General features: G+C 38.5%; 1 protein-coding gene and 1 pseudogene across 1 annotated transcript in view; both read left to right on the top strand.

Annotated features, from left to right (window-relative positions):
• The window catches only part of Cerkl (ceramide kinase like), an 86685-nt gene that overhangs the window by 51826 nt on the left and 17409 nt on the right, over positions 1 to 17450 (top strand). Inside the window, 2 exon segments of the mRNA XM_042688227.1 lie at positions 2796 to 2927; positions 11977 to 12040. Of these exon segments, the coding sequence (XP_042544161.1) occupies positions 2796 to 2927; positions 11977 to 12040 (196 nt within the window).
• On the top strand, positions 12220 to 13133 carry LOC122115064 (annotated as a pseudogene).

The raw sequence follows: 17450 nt of genomic DNA on the forward strand, positions 1-17450 counted from the left end.
AAGTAATTTTTTTTTTGATCCAGAATCACACCTTGCATTTAGTTGTTGTCTGTTTCATGTTATTTAGAGTAAATCATGACTCATGAGAAGGGACAGAAGCTAACCGAATATACATATTTGCCCTAAATTCTCACTGGGAGGTTTTGTCGCCCACTACCTGCTTATTACCCAAGTCAGTAACTGTGCAAATCACTGAAAATAATGGTTTTTCTTACTCTATAATGACTTTATATATTGATTAGTTGTTATTCTAAGAGATTTTCAGTCCTTTCTTTTGTTTAGTGTCAATACTACGTATGGAGTTGGGTGTTTAAAAGAATTTGATGTAGTAAAGAATGTACTGAATATATTGTAGTGCAGCATATATTTATATATGTATATACACATATATACATATAGTGCACTATATAGTGCAATATGCTGCTGTCATCATGTCACTGTATCGCTCCAGGATTGGTCATAGAGGTCCTAGGATGTTAGATCTCCCTCGCAGTGATGTGTAGAAATCCATAAGGAATAAGTAACAGAGGTATGTGGAGGGAACTAGGAACAGAAAAGAGAGAGGGGGAAGTTCAGTTCATTAGGAAGGCCTCCTGGAAGGACGTGGTGTATGGAGTGAGCTTTGGGGGGGGGGGAGTAGAATTTTGACAAAAAGGGGATGAGTGTAATGGGAAGAGAAAACTATGTGAATAAAGCCAGGCAGCCTTGATATTTGGCAATAGTGCAGGGTCTAGACATGCTGTTAGTTGAAATGGAAAGTTAAAACTCTCTGTACTAACTGAGTGTCATGCTTTTGCCTCATGTCAGGAGTAGAAAGTCTAGGCAGTACAGCCAGCCTGGGGGATGAAGTGTGAGGAAGGGAGGAATTCTGGGAAGTGAATACACCATGAGTCAGAAGCTCCACTTAACTTTTGGGGGTATTTTTTCAGATCTCTCATGAAACTAGCCACTCTCCTCTCATACCTGCCACTGCGTTTCATGCCTCTCTGCTAACAAGTTTGTGGTGGGGGCTGATGCTTGTGTTGTAGCTGTATCTTCCTTTATGAAACCGTGAGACACATCTTAACAGTGTGACCCTTCTGATGGGATTCAGCAGGAATGCTCAGTGTTTCTTGAACACTCATGTGGAAGAGGAGAGAAGATGAGTTGAGATGGGGACAAACGGGGCACTGAGTGCCCTTGGAGGGGTTCGCACTGGCTCTGCAGCAGCAGTGAGCTGTGGAAGCTTTGGAAATGTGAGGCTCTGATTGGAGCTGTGGTGCTGGAGCAGGCAGCCCAAAGGAGCAGAGTCAAGGCATCAGTGCAATGATCCCAGAACCAGAGGATGACAGCAGAAAGATGGGAGCCCGGGAAACAAGTAGTTGCCATCATGTGAATCTAGATGCTCATGCAAATACAAGAACTAGGAAGATGGAGGCAGTGGGCATGGATTGAGGTTTCTAGACTGAGTGACTGACAAACATTTCTTATTACAGTAGAGACAGTGGTCAGTTTTTAGGGATATGCAAGTTCAGCATGGCTCTATCTGTTCCCTATCCCTGAATTCTAAGCAATGCACTAATAAAAGATATTTATTGTCTGTCTCTGGTGGCTCATGCTGCCTATAGTCCTAGCTACTCAGGAGACCGAGATCTGAGGACGGCAGTTCAAAGCCAGTCCAAACAGGAAAGTTTATGAGACTCTATCTTCAGTTGACCAACAAAAAGCCGGAAGTAGAATTGTGGCTCAAGTGGGAGAAGACTAGCCTTGAATGAAAAAAACAACAACTAAGGGACAGCACCCAGGCTGGCCCTGAATTCAAGCCTCAGTACTGGCACCATCTTTTTTTAAAGAAATTTATTATATCAAATATAATGAAAATGAAATATTGTCTCTATTTGAGAAAGAAAATACTGACTTCAGTGTAATGGACACTTCATTTATCTTTCATAATGGTTTTATTAAGAACAGATGTTAATAACTGCTTTTGTAACCTTGAAATGTGGTCTTCTGGGAGCAGCTTACCATAAAAGAAACGGTTGTCAGCTTTCTTTTGGCTCTGGCCCTTCCTAACAACAGAAAATTTGCTTTGCACCTGCTCCAACTGCGTTCTCAGTGATAAGCATCCTGCAAGCCCAGAAAATTGTAGTATCAAATCTCAGCGCCAACTGGGAGGTAACGCTGTCATTGGCTCCCTGCAGAGAGGCCTTGCTTTCCCAGGTCCCTAGAGGAGAGTTCTTTCTCCCCCCTGGCCCCCTTTTCTGGCTTGAACTCTGACCTAAACCCTCTTTTTAGTACCAGCATGTATTGCTCTGGGTGCTGGCTAAGACCCACCCCGCTTGCTGGTGCTGCCCTGGGAACAGCAGCAGGTCAGGCCGTTGGAGCCCTGGGGTCAGCGAAGGACCCAGTTCCAGTAATGAGCATTTTCATCTCCAGAGAAGCAATGTGCCTTTCTATTTGTTACAGCTCATCACTTTCTCCAGGAACACAGGAGAAAGTAACATTTGATAGATCATCTGTGAGTTAGTCAATATTACGTAAGTGTCACCTGATAATTATGAAGTTGCTTCATGTATATCTTTCATCCTGAGTGAAATGCTTTGTTTTTACTTATTTATTTTGTTTTTATAGCTCTTGTTTTTTTTCCAAGACACACAAATCTATTTCTTAGACAGAACAGTATATTTTGCTAGGTTCTTGTATGAATTTTGAATAAAAATAGCAAATAGGATTTTTTTGAAAGATTTGTGTGTCATTTTAAGGTGAAAAAATGACAAGTCAACAAGGCATTCTAATTTTACTTATTTTCTTCTTAGGTTTTCCAAACAGGCCCAAGTCACTGAAAATATTCCTCAACCCCCAGAGCCACAAAAAAGAAGCTGTCCACATCTATCATGAGAAGGTTGAGCCTCTGCTGAAGCTCGCAGGAGTGAGCACGGATGTAACCAGTAAGTTAGCTTCCGTAGAGAATTTACCATTTGAAAAACATAAGAAAGGAAGTAAGGTAACCTGAATTTGTTCCTACTTTCAACTGGCCAAGTTACCTGCAATAACTAAAAGTTTTTTCTGTGTTTTCTTAACCTACTACAGCCAGCTCCAGTGTTCCCATTTATTTTGTTTTCTTTTATTGTTCTGCTTTTATTGAAATGTCAATATTTTCTCTTTAAATCTTTTCCAGATGTTAACAGTTACAAGGTATGAAATAAAATGACACTGTACTATTGGATATCTTCAGGGAAATATGTGTATTTTACACATTTCTGCTATAGGTCCAGCAAGTAACACCCCCACCCCCACCCCAAAGTTAATGTCTTTCCATGGAATCCTTCTTCAGGTTTTTTGTTCTGACTCTGACCCCTGCTGGCTAGGTCAAAGCTAAGCATTTAACTGCTGATTTTTAACTTTGTGCTAAAGCAAATAGAAATTCTCTAATGTTAAATTAATAGAAAGAAGATTAGCATTAATCTTTTTAGGCTTATAAATTTGGTGACCAGATTCCTGTTTAACTTGAGATTTATTTTTCTTAGGTCTGGAGACTCACTGAAAAGGTTGATATTAATTTTATTTCTATTGTGCTCTGATACAATGGGAAGGTGCAATACATCTTAATTGATGAAGAATATTGTATAATAAGTTTACTCAGGAGACAAGTTTAAATACAGCTGGAATTTCCTGAATCCAGTTCTAAGCTTCTGGGTAGGATTTGAATGACCTGATTGGCTCAACTAAAACCTACAAAGAGGAGTTTCTACAATGTAAATGAATTCATTGCAGAACAGTCCTTGAAGGACTGGGGTAAAAGGAAATTCCTAACAAAGGGGAAGTTTTGTGGGATAGACAGCCACTCCAAAAGATACCTGCTACAGTAGAGGTTAAAGAGAAACTACCATGAAAATCAAAAGGAGCTGAGTATGATAGTTTGCACCTGTAATACCAGCATTTGGGAGATCGAGGAAGGAAGATGGAGAGTTTGAGACCAGTCTGCCTTTTATAGAGAGAACACAAGAACAGTTTCTTAATTGTAATATGGTTGTGAGGGAAAAGCCTCCAATTGTTTTCTTGTTGACTTGCTTATGTGTGATTCATAAAGGAGAGAGAAATTGTACTGTTACTGACAACTTTCAAATGGCTGAAGGCAAGATTTGAGATCCATATTGGGATGTGATAACTAAGTATTTAAGTATTGAGAAAATTTATTTGCAAGCTCATAATTGTTTCATATGTGAATACCACAAAGCAGTTTATATTACAATATATCATTTAGTTCAACAATCCAGGCATGGGGTACACATCTATAGTCCTAGCTATTCTGGAGGCTGGGGCAGGAGGATCCTTTGGAGCCCAGGAGTTTGAAGCCAGGCTGGGCAATATAGCAAAACCCTAGATCAAACACACAAACATTATCTTGATAAACGCTGGGTTAAACACTGTCAAATGCAAGGTGACTAATCTATTGCACCCATCCTTGGGTTATTAGGATTCAAATACTAAATATTGAAATTGTGGTACAGATAATTTTAGTGTCTTGGGGTAGTATTAACTTTGATGGGAAAAAAGTATGTGAGCTGCAGACATTTTAGGAGGTGAGGAAGGAAAGGTAGGATAGCAGGCGCATATAAGGGAAGTGTGTGTTTCATAGCTTGCTATTGCTTCCCAGTTTTGACTTTATCTTAAATAGGGTCTTCCCATCCTCATAAAATACATGTCAGTGAGCAGAGCACTTTTTATTCATAACTACAGGTATGTTTGTTGTGTGTGACAGAAAGAGAAAGGAGAGAGAGAAGAGAGAGAGAGAGAGAGAGAGACAGACAGACAGACAGACAAAGATTCAATGTTCTTGAATCTGAAAGAGGCATAAAAAGATGCACTAATGTGATTTGATATTTAGTGTATAAAGTGTGTATAACACCTGCACCCTATATGAGGCAATCATTATCTGAACAACCTGGACACTTTCAGGGAACTGAGGGTAGACTCTCTTCTGAAGACTGAAGATGCCTGAACTCCCTCTGGACTCTGTGAGGTAGGAAAAGGGCAAAGTGTCTTCTAGGAAGAGTCTTCCAAATGTATCCCATAGGAAGCCTGTGTGGAAACTAAAGGTGAAACTTGGTGCTACACTCAGCACTGGATCTATCATGTACTGAGTCACAGTTTGTAGATAGTTTTTTTTTTTTTTTAAATCACAGTGCTGCAGTGTGGTTAGCAAAGATGACTCCACCAATAGAATTAAGATGAGAAAGGAAGAGAGAGAAATGGGAAGAAGGGAGATGAGTGCAGGAGTCTCAAGCCAAGGTCACCAAAAAGAATGATGACAGGAAAGTGCTCTGCTCCATGCAACAATTAAATTGGAGAGCAAAGTATGTATTAATCTGATGTACTAGGGTGATTTCCATATTTGTAAGTATGATTTAATATTGTATTTGAACATAAAATAAAAACTTTTCTTTAACACAAAGTATTAGTCTATTACATAAGGCAATACAAAACTCACGTCTCTATTTGTACAGAACGACTAATTATTACCTGCCTAACACTCCTCCTACAGGCAACATGGTTAAATTACATCCCATTGCTTATACAATGATTGCACTATATCTACTGGCTAAATATTTATTTTAAATGATCCCTATTTTGTGTCAGAGACTGAATAAACATGTGAATTCTTGAGGAGTTTTAGTCTTCCTTCTCACCTTACCACGATGTTTTGTGACATTACTTTGTGTGTCCGAGAGTGTTATATAAATGTAGCCATAAGTTTATTGGTTTCATATTAATGAAATTGTCCAATAATAAAAGTTCAATTCATACTTTATTTGAAAGAAAAATATACAAAATCATGCAAAATGTGTTTCATACACATCTTTGATTTAACATGCAATATCTATATTGATGAGTCCAAGTGGAATGCAAGTTACACAAATTCTATATAATAACTAACTCATTAGAAAACAATTCTGTATACATACAGGCAGAGTTGAAAATTTACACCTGGATGTGTATATTATAGTCTTTTCCATTGCCTTTTTGTTGTTGCTGTTTTGGCAGCATTAGGGTTTGAACTTTGGACCTAGAATTGGCTGGGCAATTTAATTGGCATTTTATTTCTTGAGTGATGTCCCCAATCTGTTTTGCATTCAGTTATTTTACAGGTAAAATTCTGTGTTTTTGCCTTGGACTGCAGTTCTCCAATCTATGTCATGCAAGTAGCTGAATTTGGATATTCACTACCATGTGTGATTTGTTTTTTTTTTTGTTGAAATGTAGCCGTGCTTGCATTTTTTGCCAGGACTGGCCTCGGACCTTAATTAATCATCCTGATCACTGCTTCTTGAGTAACTGGGATTACAGGCATAAGCTCCCATAAACAACTCATAAATTTCTTTTTGACCAAATCTCATTACATTAATAAAACTTTCATTTTGGCTTGTACTGATTCCTTCTGAATATAGATCATTCTCTTGAAATATTTGAGCTAATTATTTTTGCATCCCTTCCAACATCACCAATGTAGCATTTTTTTTTATTGTGAAAATACTGTACAGAAGGGTTACAATTACATGGGCAAGATAATGAGTACATTTCTTATCAAGCATTGTAGCCTCCTCCTTTGTTCCCTCTTCCCATCCCTTCCCAGCCTCCCCCCGCCCCTCACCCAATCCTCCTCCCCCCCCACCAAAGTTGTAAAGTTTGTTTTTCCACATATCGACTTGTACATCTCATTGTTGCAATGGAGCCACCTGTATCCTTATTTAAACGATTTGTTTTTTCCCTTCCCCTCCACAAATTATACTGACATCAAATACAGTGAAAGCAGGGGTTATACCATGGGGAAGGGACATACAAAGCAACAAAGAAATAATCTTATAAATGTGTTAGAAACAATCACCTGAAAGAAAAAAACATTTGAATACATATCTTAGGGTTCATTTCCCTAACATCAACTTATCTGACCTTTCTGCTTGACTCAGACATATATTAGTTATTGCAAATAAGGGAAACCGTGGGACCTAAGTTTCTTTGGGCTTGGCATATTTCACTTAATATAATTTTTTCCAAGTCTTTCCATTTCCTAACAAATGGGGCAATGTCATTCTTTCTGATGGAGGCATAGAATTCCATTGTGTATATATACCACATTTTCTTGATCCATTCATCTACTGAGGGGCATCAGGGTTGGTTCCATATCTTAGCTATGGTAAATAATGCTGCAATAAACATAGTCATGCTGGTAGCTTTAGTGTGGCCTTGTTTGTGATCATTTGGGTAAATGCCCAAAAGTGGGATTGCTGGGTCATAGGGGAGCTCTATGTGGTGTCTTTTGAGGAACCTCCATACTACTTTCCAAAGTGGTTGAAAAAGTTTACACTCCCACCAACAATGCAGTAAGGTTCCCTTCTGTTCACATCCCCTCCAGCATCTGTTGTTATTAGAGTTCTTGATTTTTGCCATTCTAACTGGGGTGAGGTGGTATCTCAATGTTGTTTTGATTTGCATTTCTTTTATGGCTAGGGAGGTTGAGCATTTCTCCATGTGTCTATTGGCCATCTTTCTTTCCTCTTCAGAGAAGTTTCTCTTTAAGTCTTTAGCACACTTATTTCAATGTAGCATTTTGTTCAACACTAGTATCAGAAAACCTTCTGGAAAAAAACTGGAAGAAAATGAATTATTTTTTTCTAGTAACCTCTTGGTACAAGGATCAATAAAGACATGGATGATGATAAGCCCGTGATGGCAAGAAATATAGTTTATTTCTCTTGTTCCCTAATAAAGGAGATTTTACAGACTGTATCATTACAGTGTAACAGATGTTTTTAGAAGTCCTGGATTTACTGGATAATTAATAGAACAACAAATGAAGACGCCAAGGCTGCAAGGAATTCAGAGGGCAAAGAATTTTAGAGTCCATGTAGTTTACCTTCCTCATCTAGTGCAGTGCAGGTGTTCATAGAGTACAGATGTGCAGAGAGGAGTACTGGTGTAAATGTAGGTATGTAAGTATACATGAAGGACCAGTGTGTCCAGAATGCAGGGTGTATGGAGTGCAGGTATGTGTGGAGGAGAACAGGAGTGCATAGAGTGCAGATGTGCATAGGTATGGTGTATGCAGAGGGCAGGTGTGTTTGGTTTACAGGTGGATACAGAGGCAGGTATGTATAAAATGTGGTGCATTTGGAGATATGCAGCTGTACATGAAGTATAGTTTGTGTGTATGGTAATCAGGTGTATATTCGTAGAGTACAGGTATATGTCACTTCCTGTGGTGACAACCTCACCTTGGCTTTGCCCTCTATATTGGAAGCAGGAAGATGATGATCTTTAATATTCTTGAGATCAGGTTTAGTTTGTCTGTGTGCACATTAGGAAAGATTTTGTCATCTATATTGACAATAAGATGTTATTGCCTTTAAGTTGATTTAGCCCAGGGTCACCTATATCTACCAAGATCAGGAGCCTTGGCTGCACTGCAAATCCTCTTGGCTTAACATGGTTGTGCTATGCATAAAATGCACAAGGGGAATACTTGAGAGCTGATATGTATCTCCCTACAATTGTTATCTGCTAGCTAGTGTTACCTTCACAGCAACACAAAATATACCTACCTAGTATCTATTGTAGAAGAATTCTCAAATCATCTGAAGACAGATATCCTCTCTGCTCTTAATCTCTCCTGTTCATAACAGGCACTTTCATTTTCTTTCATTCTGTATTAACAAGGGAGCTAGACCTTATCACAAGTCATTATCACTATTATGGTCAAAGGCTTCTCTGAATGCAACCCCATTATTACTGTCAGAGCTGTGGGATTTCCTAATGACTAGATAGTTTTACCTGGTGTGTTAAGGCAAGGCAGAATTGTTAGAAAGTCAGAGAATTTGGGTCACTTTTCTTTCTTTTAGGATCACACTTCCCATTTTGTCCCTTTACCAGATCCTGTGTGTGTGTGTGTGTGTGTGTGTGTGTGTGTGTGTGTGTTGGCTTTTGATGCTCTAGCTGAAGCTTTTCCTTTCCATTCCTCAGACATGTCAACGTCATTCCTGATCTTGCCTGGCAGAAGTCTAGGCAATCTGATGAAATCCAGTCACAAGCTAAGATGAAAGAAAAAGAATGTGTTACAAAAGGTGCTTGTAGCCTGAAGCATTACTCTTTTCACTTTTACCAACTTTGTAATTAAGATCTTCATGGTAAGGGCTGGAGGGAGGGGAGAGAAAAAGAAGAGAGAGAGAGAGAGAGAGAGAGAGAGAGAGAGAGAGAGAGAGAGAGAGAGAGAGAGAGAGAGAGAGAGAGAGAATGGTTCTGGGAGAAGAGTTGTTTTCATTATCTTGTAACTGGTGATAAGTACCTATGGGCAATCTGTTTCCAACATTCACATGTGATTTAGGGAGGTGGAAACATTCTTGGAAACAAGAAAAAACATCAGTGTGTTGTATGCATGAAAGTTATGTGATCAAATGTGTTTGGAAAAAGTCATTCTGACTACAGTGGAACAGGAATTGAAGGATCTTTTCTCATTTTGTAAACTGTCTTTTAGTGTAGTAACTACATCTTTCTCTACACAGAAGTTTTTGTTGTTGTTGTTGTTATTGTTTTTAGTTGTAGGACTTGAACTAAGGATCTGGGCAATGTCCTTGTGCCTCTTTGTGCTCAAGGCTAGCTCTCTACCACTTGAGCTACAGTGCCACTTTTGGTTTTTGAGTAGTTAATTGGAGATAAGAGTCTCATGGAGACTTTTCTGCCCAGGCTGGCTTTGAACCATGATCCTTAGATCTCAGCCTCCTGAGTAGCTAGGATTACAAGTGTGAGCCAGGGGCGCCTGGCTGTACAGAAGCTTTTTAGTTCAATACAATCCCACCTTTCATATTTGCTGAGCCCCTGGAATTATAAGCAGAAAGTTCCTGCCTATGCCAGCACGTTCTAATGTTTCTCATACTTCTTCCTATAGTCTTTCAAGGTTTCTGATCTTACATTGAAGTCTTCGATCCATTTTTCAATTGATACTAACTAGTACAATGTGATCCAGTTTCAGCCTTCTGCATACAGATGTCCACTATTCCCTCTGTTTGTGAAGAGTTGTCTTTTTTTTGAACCTATATTTTTGGCTCCTTTGTTCAAAAACCATATGGGTATAAGTACATGGGTTTATTTCTGGGCCTTCCAACTTGTTACATTGGTATTTAGTTCTGTTTTTCATGCCAGTCCTAAGCTGTTTTTGTTACTACAACCCTGTAGTGAACTGGAAAGTCTAAAGTTCTGATACCTTTGGCTAATCACTTTTATCCTTTTGTTCCAGACCAGTAAAGTGTATTCAACATGCATAGTATCCATTAAAATTGCTGCTTTTGGGTGGGTTGCACTAGTATATAGTCAAATACCACTTCAGACCAAAGAAAAATTATTTTAATTTTATTTAAAGTATCAATGACAATTATATAAATTTGGAGCTAATTGTGTACTGCATTTAAAGAGCTTTACCAAGTAAACTTTGGTATATAAACATGGCTTTATAAACTGATTCTCAACATAAATATTTTTTCCTGATTTTTAGTGTGAAAATACTGTATAGGGGATTACAATTACATGGGCAAGATAATGAGTACATTTCTTATCAAGCATTGTAGCCTCCTCCTTTGTTTCCCCTTCCTATCCCTTCCCATCCTTCCCCTCCCCGCTTCTCCACCCAATCCTCCTCCCCCCCACCAGAGTTGTAAAGTTCATTTTTCGACATGACGACTTGTACATCTCATTGTTGCAATCAACATAAATATTTCTATACTTATCTTTAATTATATGTGTGTGTGTTGTGTGTGTGTGTGTTTAAGCCTTTTTTTTTTTTATTTTAAGGTTGCAGTTGCTTATGGTGATAAATGAATGATCAATCCAGTTTTCTTTTATGAGAACTTATCTTTGTAACTTTATTACCATTAATATTTTACATTAAGTTTTGTTAGATCTTTCTGATTAGAATTTAAAATGGAAGGGCTGGTTTCATGGGAATGCTAACAACATTTTGAATAACCTATAGGAGAATTACAGTGTAACACTGCTAGAGCAGCATGACTATTTTAGATACCAAGACTAATAATTTTTAATACTATCCAGAAATGTGGTAGGGAAAGCTTGGACCATGCTGGCACCAGGCACAGACAGGCATGAAAGATTAATGTAATCTTGCATATAATGATGCACATTCTTACACAAAAAATCCATCTGCAGTGTCATGTCAGTCAGCAGAAATCCTTGATGGGTGGATACAGCTGGGCTGTCTCTTCTGGCAGAGCTGCCCCAGAAAATGCTAAATGTGCTTGTGATGGTTGGTGCCATCTGCAGTGTGCCCGTTTATCCTGTCTTCACTGGCATTTTCAGCACTGCATCGGGCATCGGTGATGGTGGAGCCAGCAATACGGTGTGACAGATTCATTTCCTCGGAGGATCCAGGCTCTGTTGGGCTGGTAGTCTACCCTCCCCATGGGTTTGGGTCTCTTCTCATTAGGGTTGGCTTTACTTTGTGTTTTCACATCCAACACATTCTTTTTGAGTCTAGCAGTTCCAGATATACATTCTTCTGGTATGTAAATCTTACACTAACCTTTCCACTAATTTATTCATGTAAGGTTGCCAAGGCGATTTAACATTGACTGTTCGATGCCAGCGAACATGCTGTATTTTCAAAATACTCCAGCTCCTATGCTTCTGATTTAAAGGGAATTAATCTTATTTAGGGAACACTAAACAGACAGGAACCAAGATGAATTTTCTAAGCACGATGTGTTGGATATCCCCAAATGACTTATGGAGTTGGAACCAATGCATGCCCTCTTTTACATAAAACTATAAAACCTAATGCTTAATCCTCTTTGCTATGATTAAAATATAAATACTCAGTAATAAATATTGTTTTATGACATAACTATTTGGTAATCACATTATCTTGCCAAACCAAGTTGCCAAGTATTGATCAGTATTTAAAAATTTCGTCTTTGTGTTTTTATTTTTTGATAGTCACAGAATATGAAGGGCATGCTGTTTCACTGCTTAAGGAATGTGAACTCCAGGGATTTGATGGGTAGGTTATATTATTCATCTGTATCATATAGTGTATACCATTAAATGTTTTGTAGCTTTTGTCATGTATTTGGGAATTATGATTTTTAAATACTTGTGATGTATGTAATCAGGTTTGGCTTTGTGCACATCTATATAATAACAACAAATATGATCTGGCATGATCATTCACTTTTCAGAATGTGGCATAGAAAAGCAAAAAGAGAAACCAGAAGTAGAGCTGTGGCTTAACCACTAGAGCACTTGAGTGAAAAAGCTCAGATCTAGAGTTCAAGTCCTAGGACTGGAACAACAACAACAACAACAACAACAACAACAAAAGGAAGAAATGTAGAGCAGAGAAGCAGGATTAGAAGTGCAGGTCATGGTTGAGTGGATACTGAGATTGTTTATATTAATCTTGCTTTTGCAAAGTGCTTTCCCTCCTTTAACTACAACCAGAGCATTTTCAATCCGTCCCTGGAGAGAGGAATGTGAAGAGACCAGTCCTGCCCTGCTCCCAAAGGAAGTGGTAGCAAGCCCTTGGGGCCTGTCTCCAAAGGCAAGATCCCCCTTTACAGCATGAGGTTCACTCTCTGAGGATCCTGCTATTCCTGCAGGCCAAGGGAATCAGGCATGAAGTCATCAATATCAACCTGATAAATATGCCTGAGTGGTTTTTTACAAAGAGTCCTCTTGGTCTGGTGCCAGTTCTGGAAACCAGTCAGAGTCACTTTATCTTGAGTCTGCCATCATTTGTGAGTACATACCCTGGGAAGAAGACTCCAATGAGAAAGTATGCCAACAGATGATGTTTGAGTTATTCTCTAATTGGCCATCTTTGACGTTAACCTTTATTAAAGGGCAAAATAAAGAAGATTGGCCTAAAAGAATTATAGAAAGAATTCAGCAAGTTAGATGAGGTCCTAGCTAGCAAATAGACAATTCCTTTGATCTCTGTGATTCCTCATCTGGCCCCCATTTGAACGTTTGGAACCACGGCAGCTGAGTATGCTTCCCACATTCCAGAACTTAAGCTGTGGATGACAGCCATGAGGAGAGATCCCAGAGTATCAGCCTCTTCATTCATGGAAAGAACTACTGAGGCTTCCTAGATCTCTACCTATAGAACAGTATTGGGGCCTGTGATGATGGGTTCTGAAGGCAACAAGAGCCAGAATGGAGCTGTGTCTGATAGTTTCTATAAACCATGATTTTATTTTTACCAAGTATTCACAATCTCAATGGCTCATCTCTGATTTGACATCCTGCCAAAATAGGGTTTCCACAGGATACTCAAAATAACGGTTTAGGTTTTATCATAGTCTTTGCTGTAACATCTCTCCCTTACCTTCTACCCCCTTCTCCCCCCGCATTATCTCTGATGAGACCTAGACTTTAATCTAGAAGCTAACTTCTTATAGAAAATATTCACTGGGATATGTTGTGGTCATTTTGAGAAATAAATGTATTTTCAAGTTAAAGGAGAAAAAGAAAAGGAAAGGAAAAGAAGAGCTAAGGTGTAAATGTTCAGAAACTATATTAGACTGCCTTCTTCATAACGTATATACACTTGCTTTTATAATTTGGAGTGTTTGTTTTTACCATGTATCAAGAACATTAGTAGGACACATTGTGATGATTGTATGGCGTAACTATGCTGTGTTCCTCTTCTGCAAGTTAATTGGCAGCATTAAAGCTATCCATTAGCTATTTTTGCTCTGGATTGCTGCAGTAAGTGTCTTGTAACAATAAAGCTGCTGTTTTCAGAAGGAATAAAATACACTATTTTTTTTCCTTTAGTGCCAGTCTGGGGCTTAAACTCAAGGCCTGGCCATTGTCTCTGAGCTTTTTTGCTCAAGGATAGCACTCTACCACTTCAGCCACAGACCCACTTCTTGCTTTTTGGGTGGTTAATTAGAGATGAGAGTCTCACAGACTTTTCTAAATGGGCTGACTTTGAACCACAATTCTTAGACCCCAGTCTTCTGACTAGCTAGGATTATAGGCATGAGCTGCAAAAGATGCTGATTTCAATAATCCCCTTAATTTAATGACTCTTACCTAGGTGTGTTATTTATAGTAGAACTAGAAACCGTTGATTGTGATACATTGTTGGAAATGCAGATATTATTCACTGGCATGTAAACCTCAAAAACAAAGCAGGTGACATACATTTCATAGCTGTTAAAATAGTTAAGTGAGATGATTTGCTAATGTCCTGTACTGATGTCTAAGAATAAAAGATACTTTTTGGGGGGGAGGTTACTTTTTGTGGTAATGGATATGTGCAAGATTAAAAATGTGTGTGAATTATTTTTGTCATATAGCACTGGCCTGGATGCAAGAAAAGAGTTGAAAAGATTTTGTCTATACTTTTACCAAAGGCACAGGCTTTTATCTTCCCCAAGAACTTCCACAAGGGTTTTTGTGTCTGGGCTGGCTTCAAACCTTGATCCTCAAATCTCAGACTCCTGAGTAGCTAAGGGTATAAGAGTGAGCCAGAAGCATCTGGCTTAGAATAACTCTTTAATGTTTTATTTTCGTTAGGTAGTTATACAAAAGAGTTGCCATTCAGCAGAGCAGTTTATGGCAGTTTATTAATAAAGTGTTTCTGGGTTAATGTCATCTCTTTTAATATTTTCATCCACGCATCCCACCCCACCCCTTACTTCACTTTTCTCAAGTTTTAGGTTCTGTATTGAATTTTTGCTATTTAACAAAGCAATTTGTGTATACAATGCATCTTGATCCATGTCATCCCTTCAACATCTTCACCCCCCCCCTTTTGATGAACCCTTTCCCTTCTTCTTCTCAGTTCTGTGGCATATAAAATGCATTATTGCCTATATTCTACTCATGTGCCCCATCCATTCTTCTACCCCTCTCCTCTTGCACCTGAGCAGTTGTAAGTGACTTAACTAAAGTATAATAGAATCTATGGAGAACGAAGATAGTGTAATTCTTTAGAAAGACTAAATTAAAGCCCAACAAAATGAATAGCAGGAAATGTATACTTGTGAAGTGGGGGGCGGCTAAGAGGAGAGGGGTAGAGTAATGCTTAAGTGTGGTTAAATTATTTCATTAATATAAAAGTTGATTTATTTCCCCCTCTTACAGTCCAACCTCTTATGACGTTTTTGTTGTGAAGACATCCCTTAGGTTGCATAGCTGTGCATTGACACGATCTTAATGATCTGGTAGTTGTTGATATAAATAAGTACATTCCTTCCTAACTCAATTTCTTCCTGGTTTCACTGCTTTTTTTCTGGTTTTCACTGCTCTTAAGGCTGCTTTGTTTGGATTTCATGTTTAGAAAAGAAGGAAGCTATACTGAACATTGTGGTCTCTAAAGTCAAAATGTCTTGTTTTAAATCCCTTGTTAGGAAGTTCTACATCTTACTGTAGTAGCTGCATGTTTCTTTCTAGCCTCTTAGTTTGTGAATTAGAGTTATTCATATCTATGGTATCAGCTACTGTTCAGGTTAAATACCTATACATGAGGAGTATCCATAACAATGATATATATATATATATATATATATATATATTCATACTTACTAGGTGATACTAATAGTAATTATTTACTAAGTGCAACTATTATCATTCACACTAACTCCAAAAAACATTAACATGGAATGCATTATGTCAAATGTGCACAGGTTTTTATAGAAGAGAATTCTCATAGAAAGGCTTTGTCTTCAAAGTCCAGCAATAGGTTTATATATATGGTGCTATAACTGGATACAAAACTCCAAAAGTCACATGCTTGCCCCCCTACCTATGTAAGAATCAAAGCCTTCGGAACTTAGATTTTTTTGGTGACTATACAGTTCATTAGATCACTTAGAAATGTCAATATGCAGCCAGACTCTAGTGACTCATGCTGATAATCTTAGCTCCCCAGGAGACTGAGAGCTGAGAGTCAAGGTTCAAAGCATCACTGGCAGAAAAGTCTAAGAGACTCTTATCTCCAACTAACTAGCAAAAGTGCTGGAATGGAGGCATAGCTCAAGTGGTAGAGCACCAGCTGTGAGCAAAAGAATTAAAAAAAAACCTGAACACTAAGCTCTGAGTTCAAGTCCCAGTATTGGCACCCCCCAAAAAAAGTCAGTGTGTGCATGGGCATAGATTAAAAACTTTTACTAAATTCACAGTATGTTTGGAAATTCTATGGATGCTTTACAAATCAAACAGATAAGATTCAACCAACCTTGCCTTCCTTATAAAGATGGTGCCAACATCTATTGCACAGAATTCTGTGGCTTGAATACCAAAAAATAAACATTTTATATGACATACTGTTGGTCCACAGTAAATGTTATCTCCTTCCTATGATTTGGTCACCAGATTGTGAAACTCTGGAATCAGGTTAGACATTAGTAATAGCAACAACACCAGTAGTAATAATAGTAAACATAATAGTGCCTCTAACCTAAACAGAGCTGGCTTTCTTTTAAACAGAGTGGTCCTGGATTTCCAGGCTATGCAGAGCTCTAAGTGTTAACCAGAAGGGATGAGGGGAGTAGAGGCTGGAAGGATGCTGGGGAAACAGATGAGAAATATGCTTCAGTTTCTGCTCTCTATCTTTGCAGCTTCCTAAATTTAAGGAACAAGTAACCTTTGTTGATTCTAGCCTGTAGCATTTCCTTGGTGGGCACATAGTTTGTCTAAATGCAATGGATGTTGGGTTCTAGTGCCTATAAATTAGAAGGTTCACCATGAAATCTCTGGTTTCTCCAGAAGCTCTGTTTTTCGCTGCTTCTCACATGATATGAATAGGCTATAGTTGAGAACTGTTACTCTGTAGACTCTTATTTTTTCCATCTATATTTTTTATTGTAAAAATATTGTACAGAGGAGTTACAGTTACGTGAGTACGGTAATGAGTACATTTCCTATCCAGCATTGTTATCCCCTCCTTTCCTTCTTCCTACCACCCCTTCCCTCCCACCTCCCCAACTCTCCCCCACCCCCTGCCCCTGATGTTGTAAAGTTCATTTTCAACATAGTATGTTGCACATCTCATTGTTGCAATGAGTCAACCTGTATCCTTATTTCAGCATTTTGTTATTTACTTTCTCCTTCCCAAATTAGAAAACTGTATATATAAGATGCAGGGTATCAGAATCAAATACAGTGAAAGCAGAGATTATACTGGGGGGAAGAAGGTATGAAAGAAACAAAATTCACGTGGTACATTGAATTTGTAGATAGCCTTGGGAAGTATTGCCATTTTCACGATGTTGATCTTTCTAATCCAGGAGCATGGGAGGTTTTGCCACTTCCTTATTTCTGCTTTAATTTTCCTTTTCAGGTTTTTAAAGTTTTCATCATAGAGGTCCTTCACTTCTTTAGTTAACTCCTAGGTTATTTTATTTTTTGTGGGGCTATTACAAAAGGGTGCTTTCCTAATTTCATCCATGCTCTTC

The sequence above is a fragment of the Dipodomys spectabilis genome, unplaced genomic scaffold (assembly GCF_019054845.1).
Source record: "Dipodomys spectabilis isolate Male_0828 unplaced genomic scaffold, ASM1905484v1 ptg000115l, whole genome shotgun sequence".
NCBI classification, from domain to species: domain Eukaryota; kingdom Metazoa; phylum Chordata; class Mammalia; order Rodentia; family Heteromyidae; genus Dipodomys; species Dipodomys spectabilis.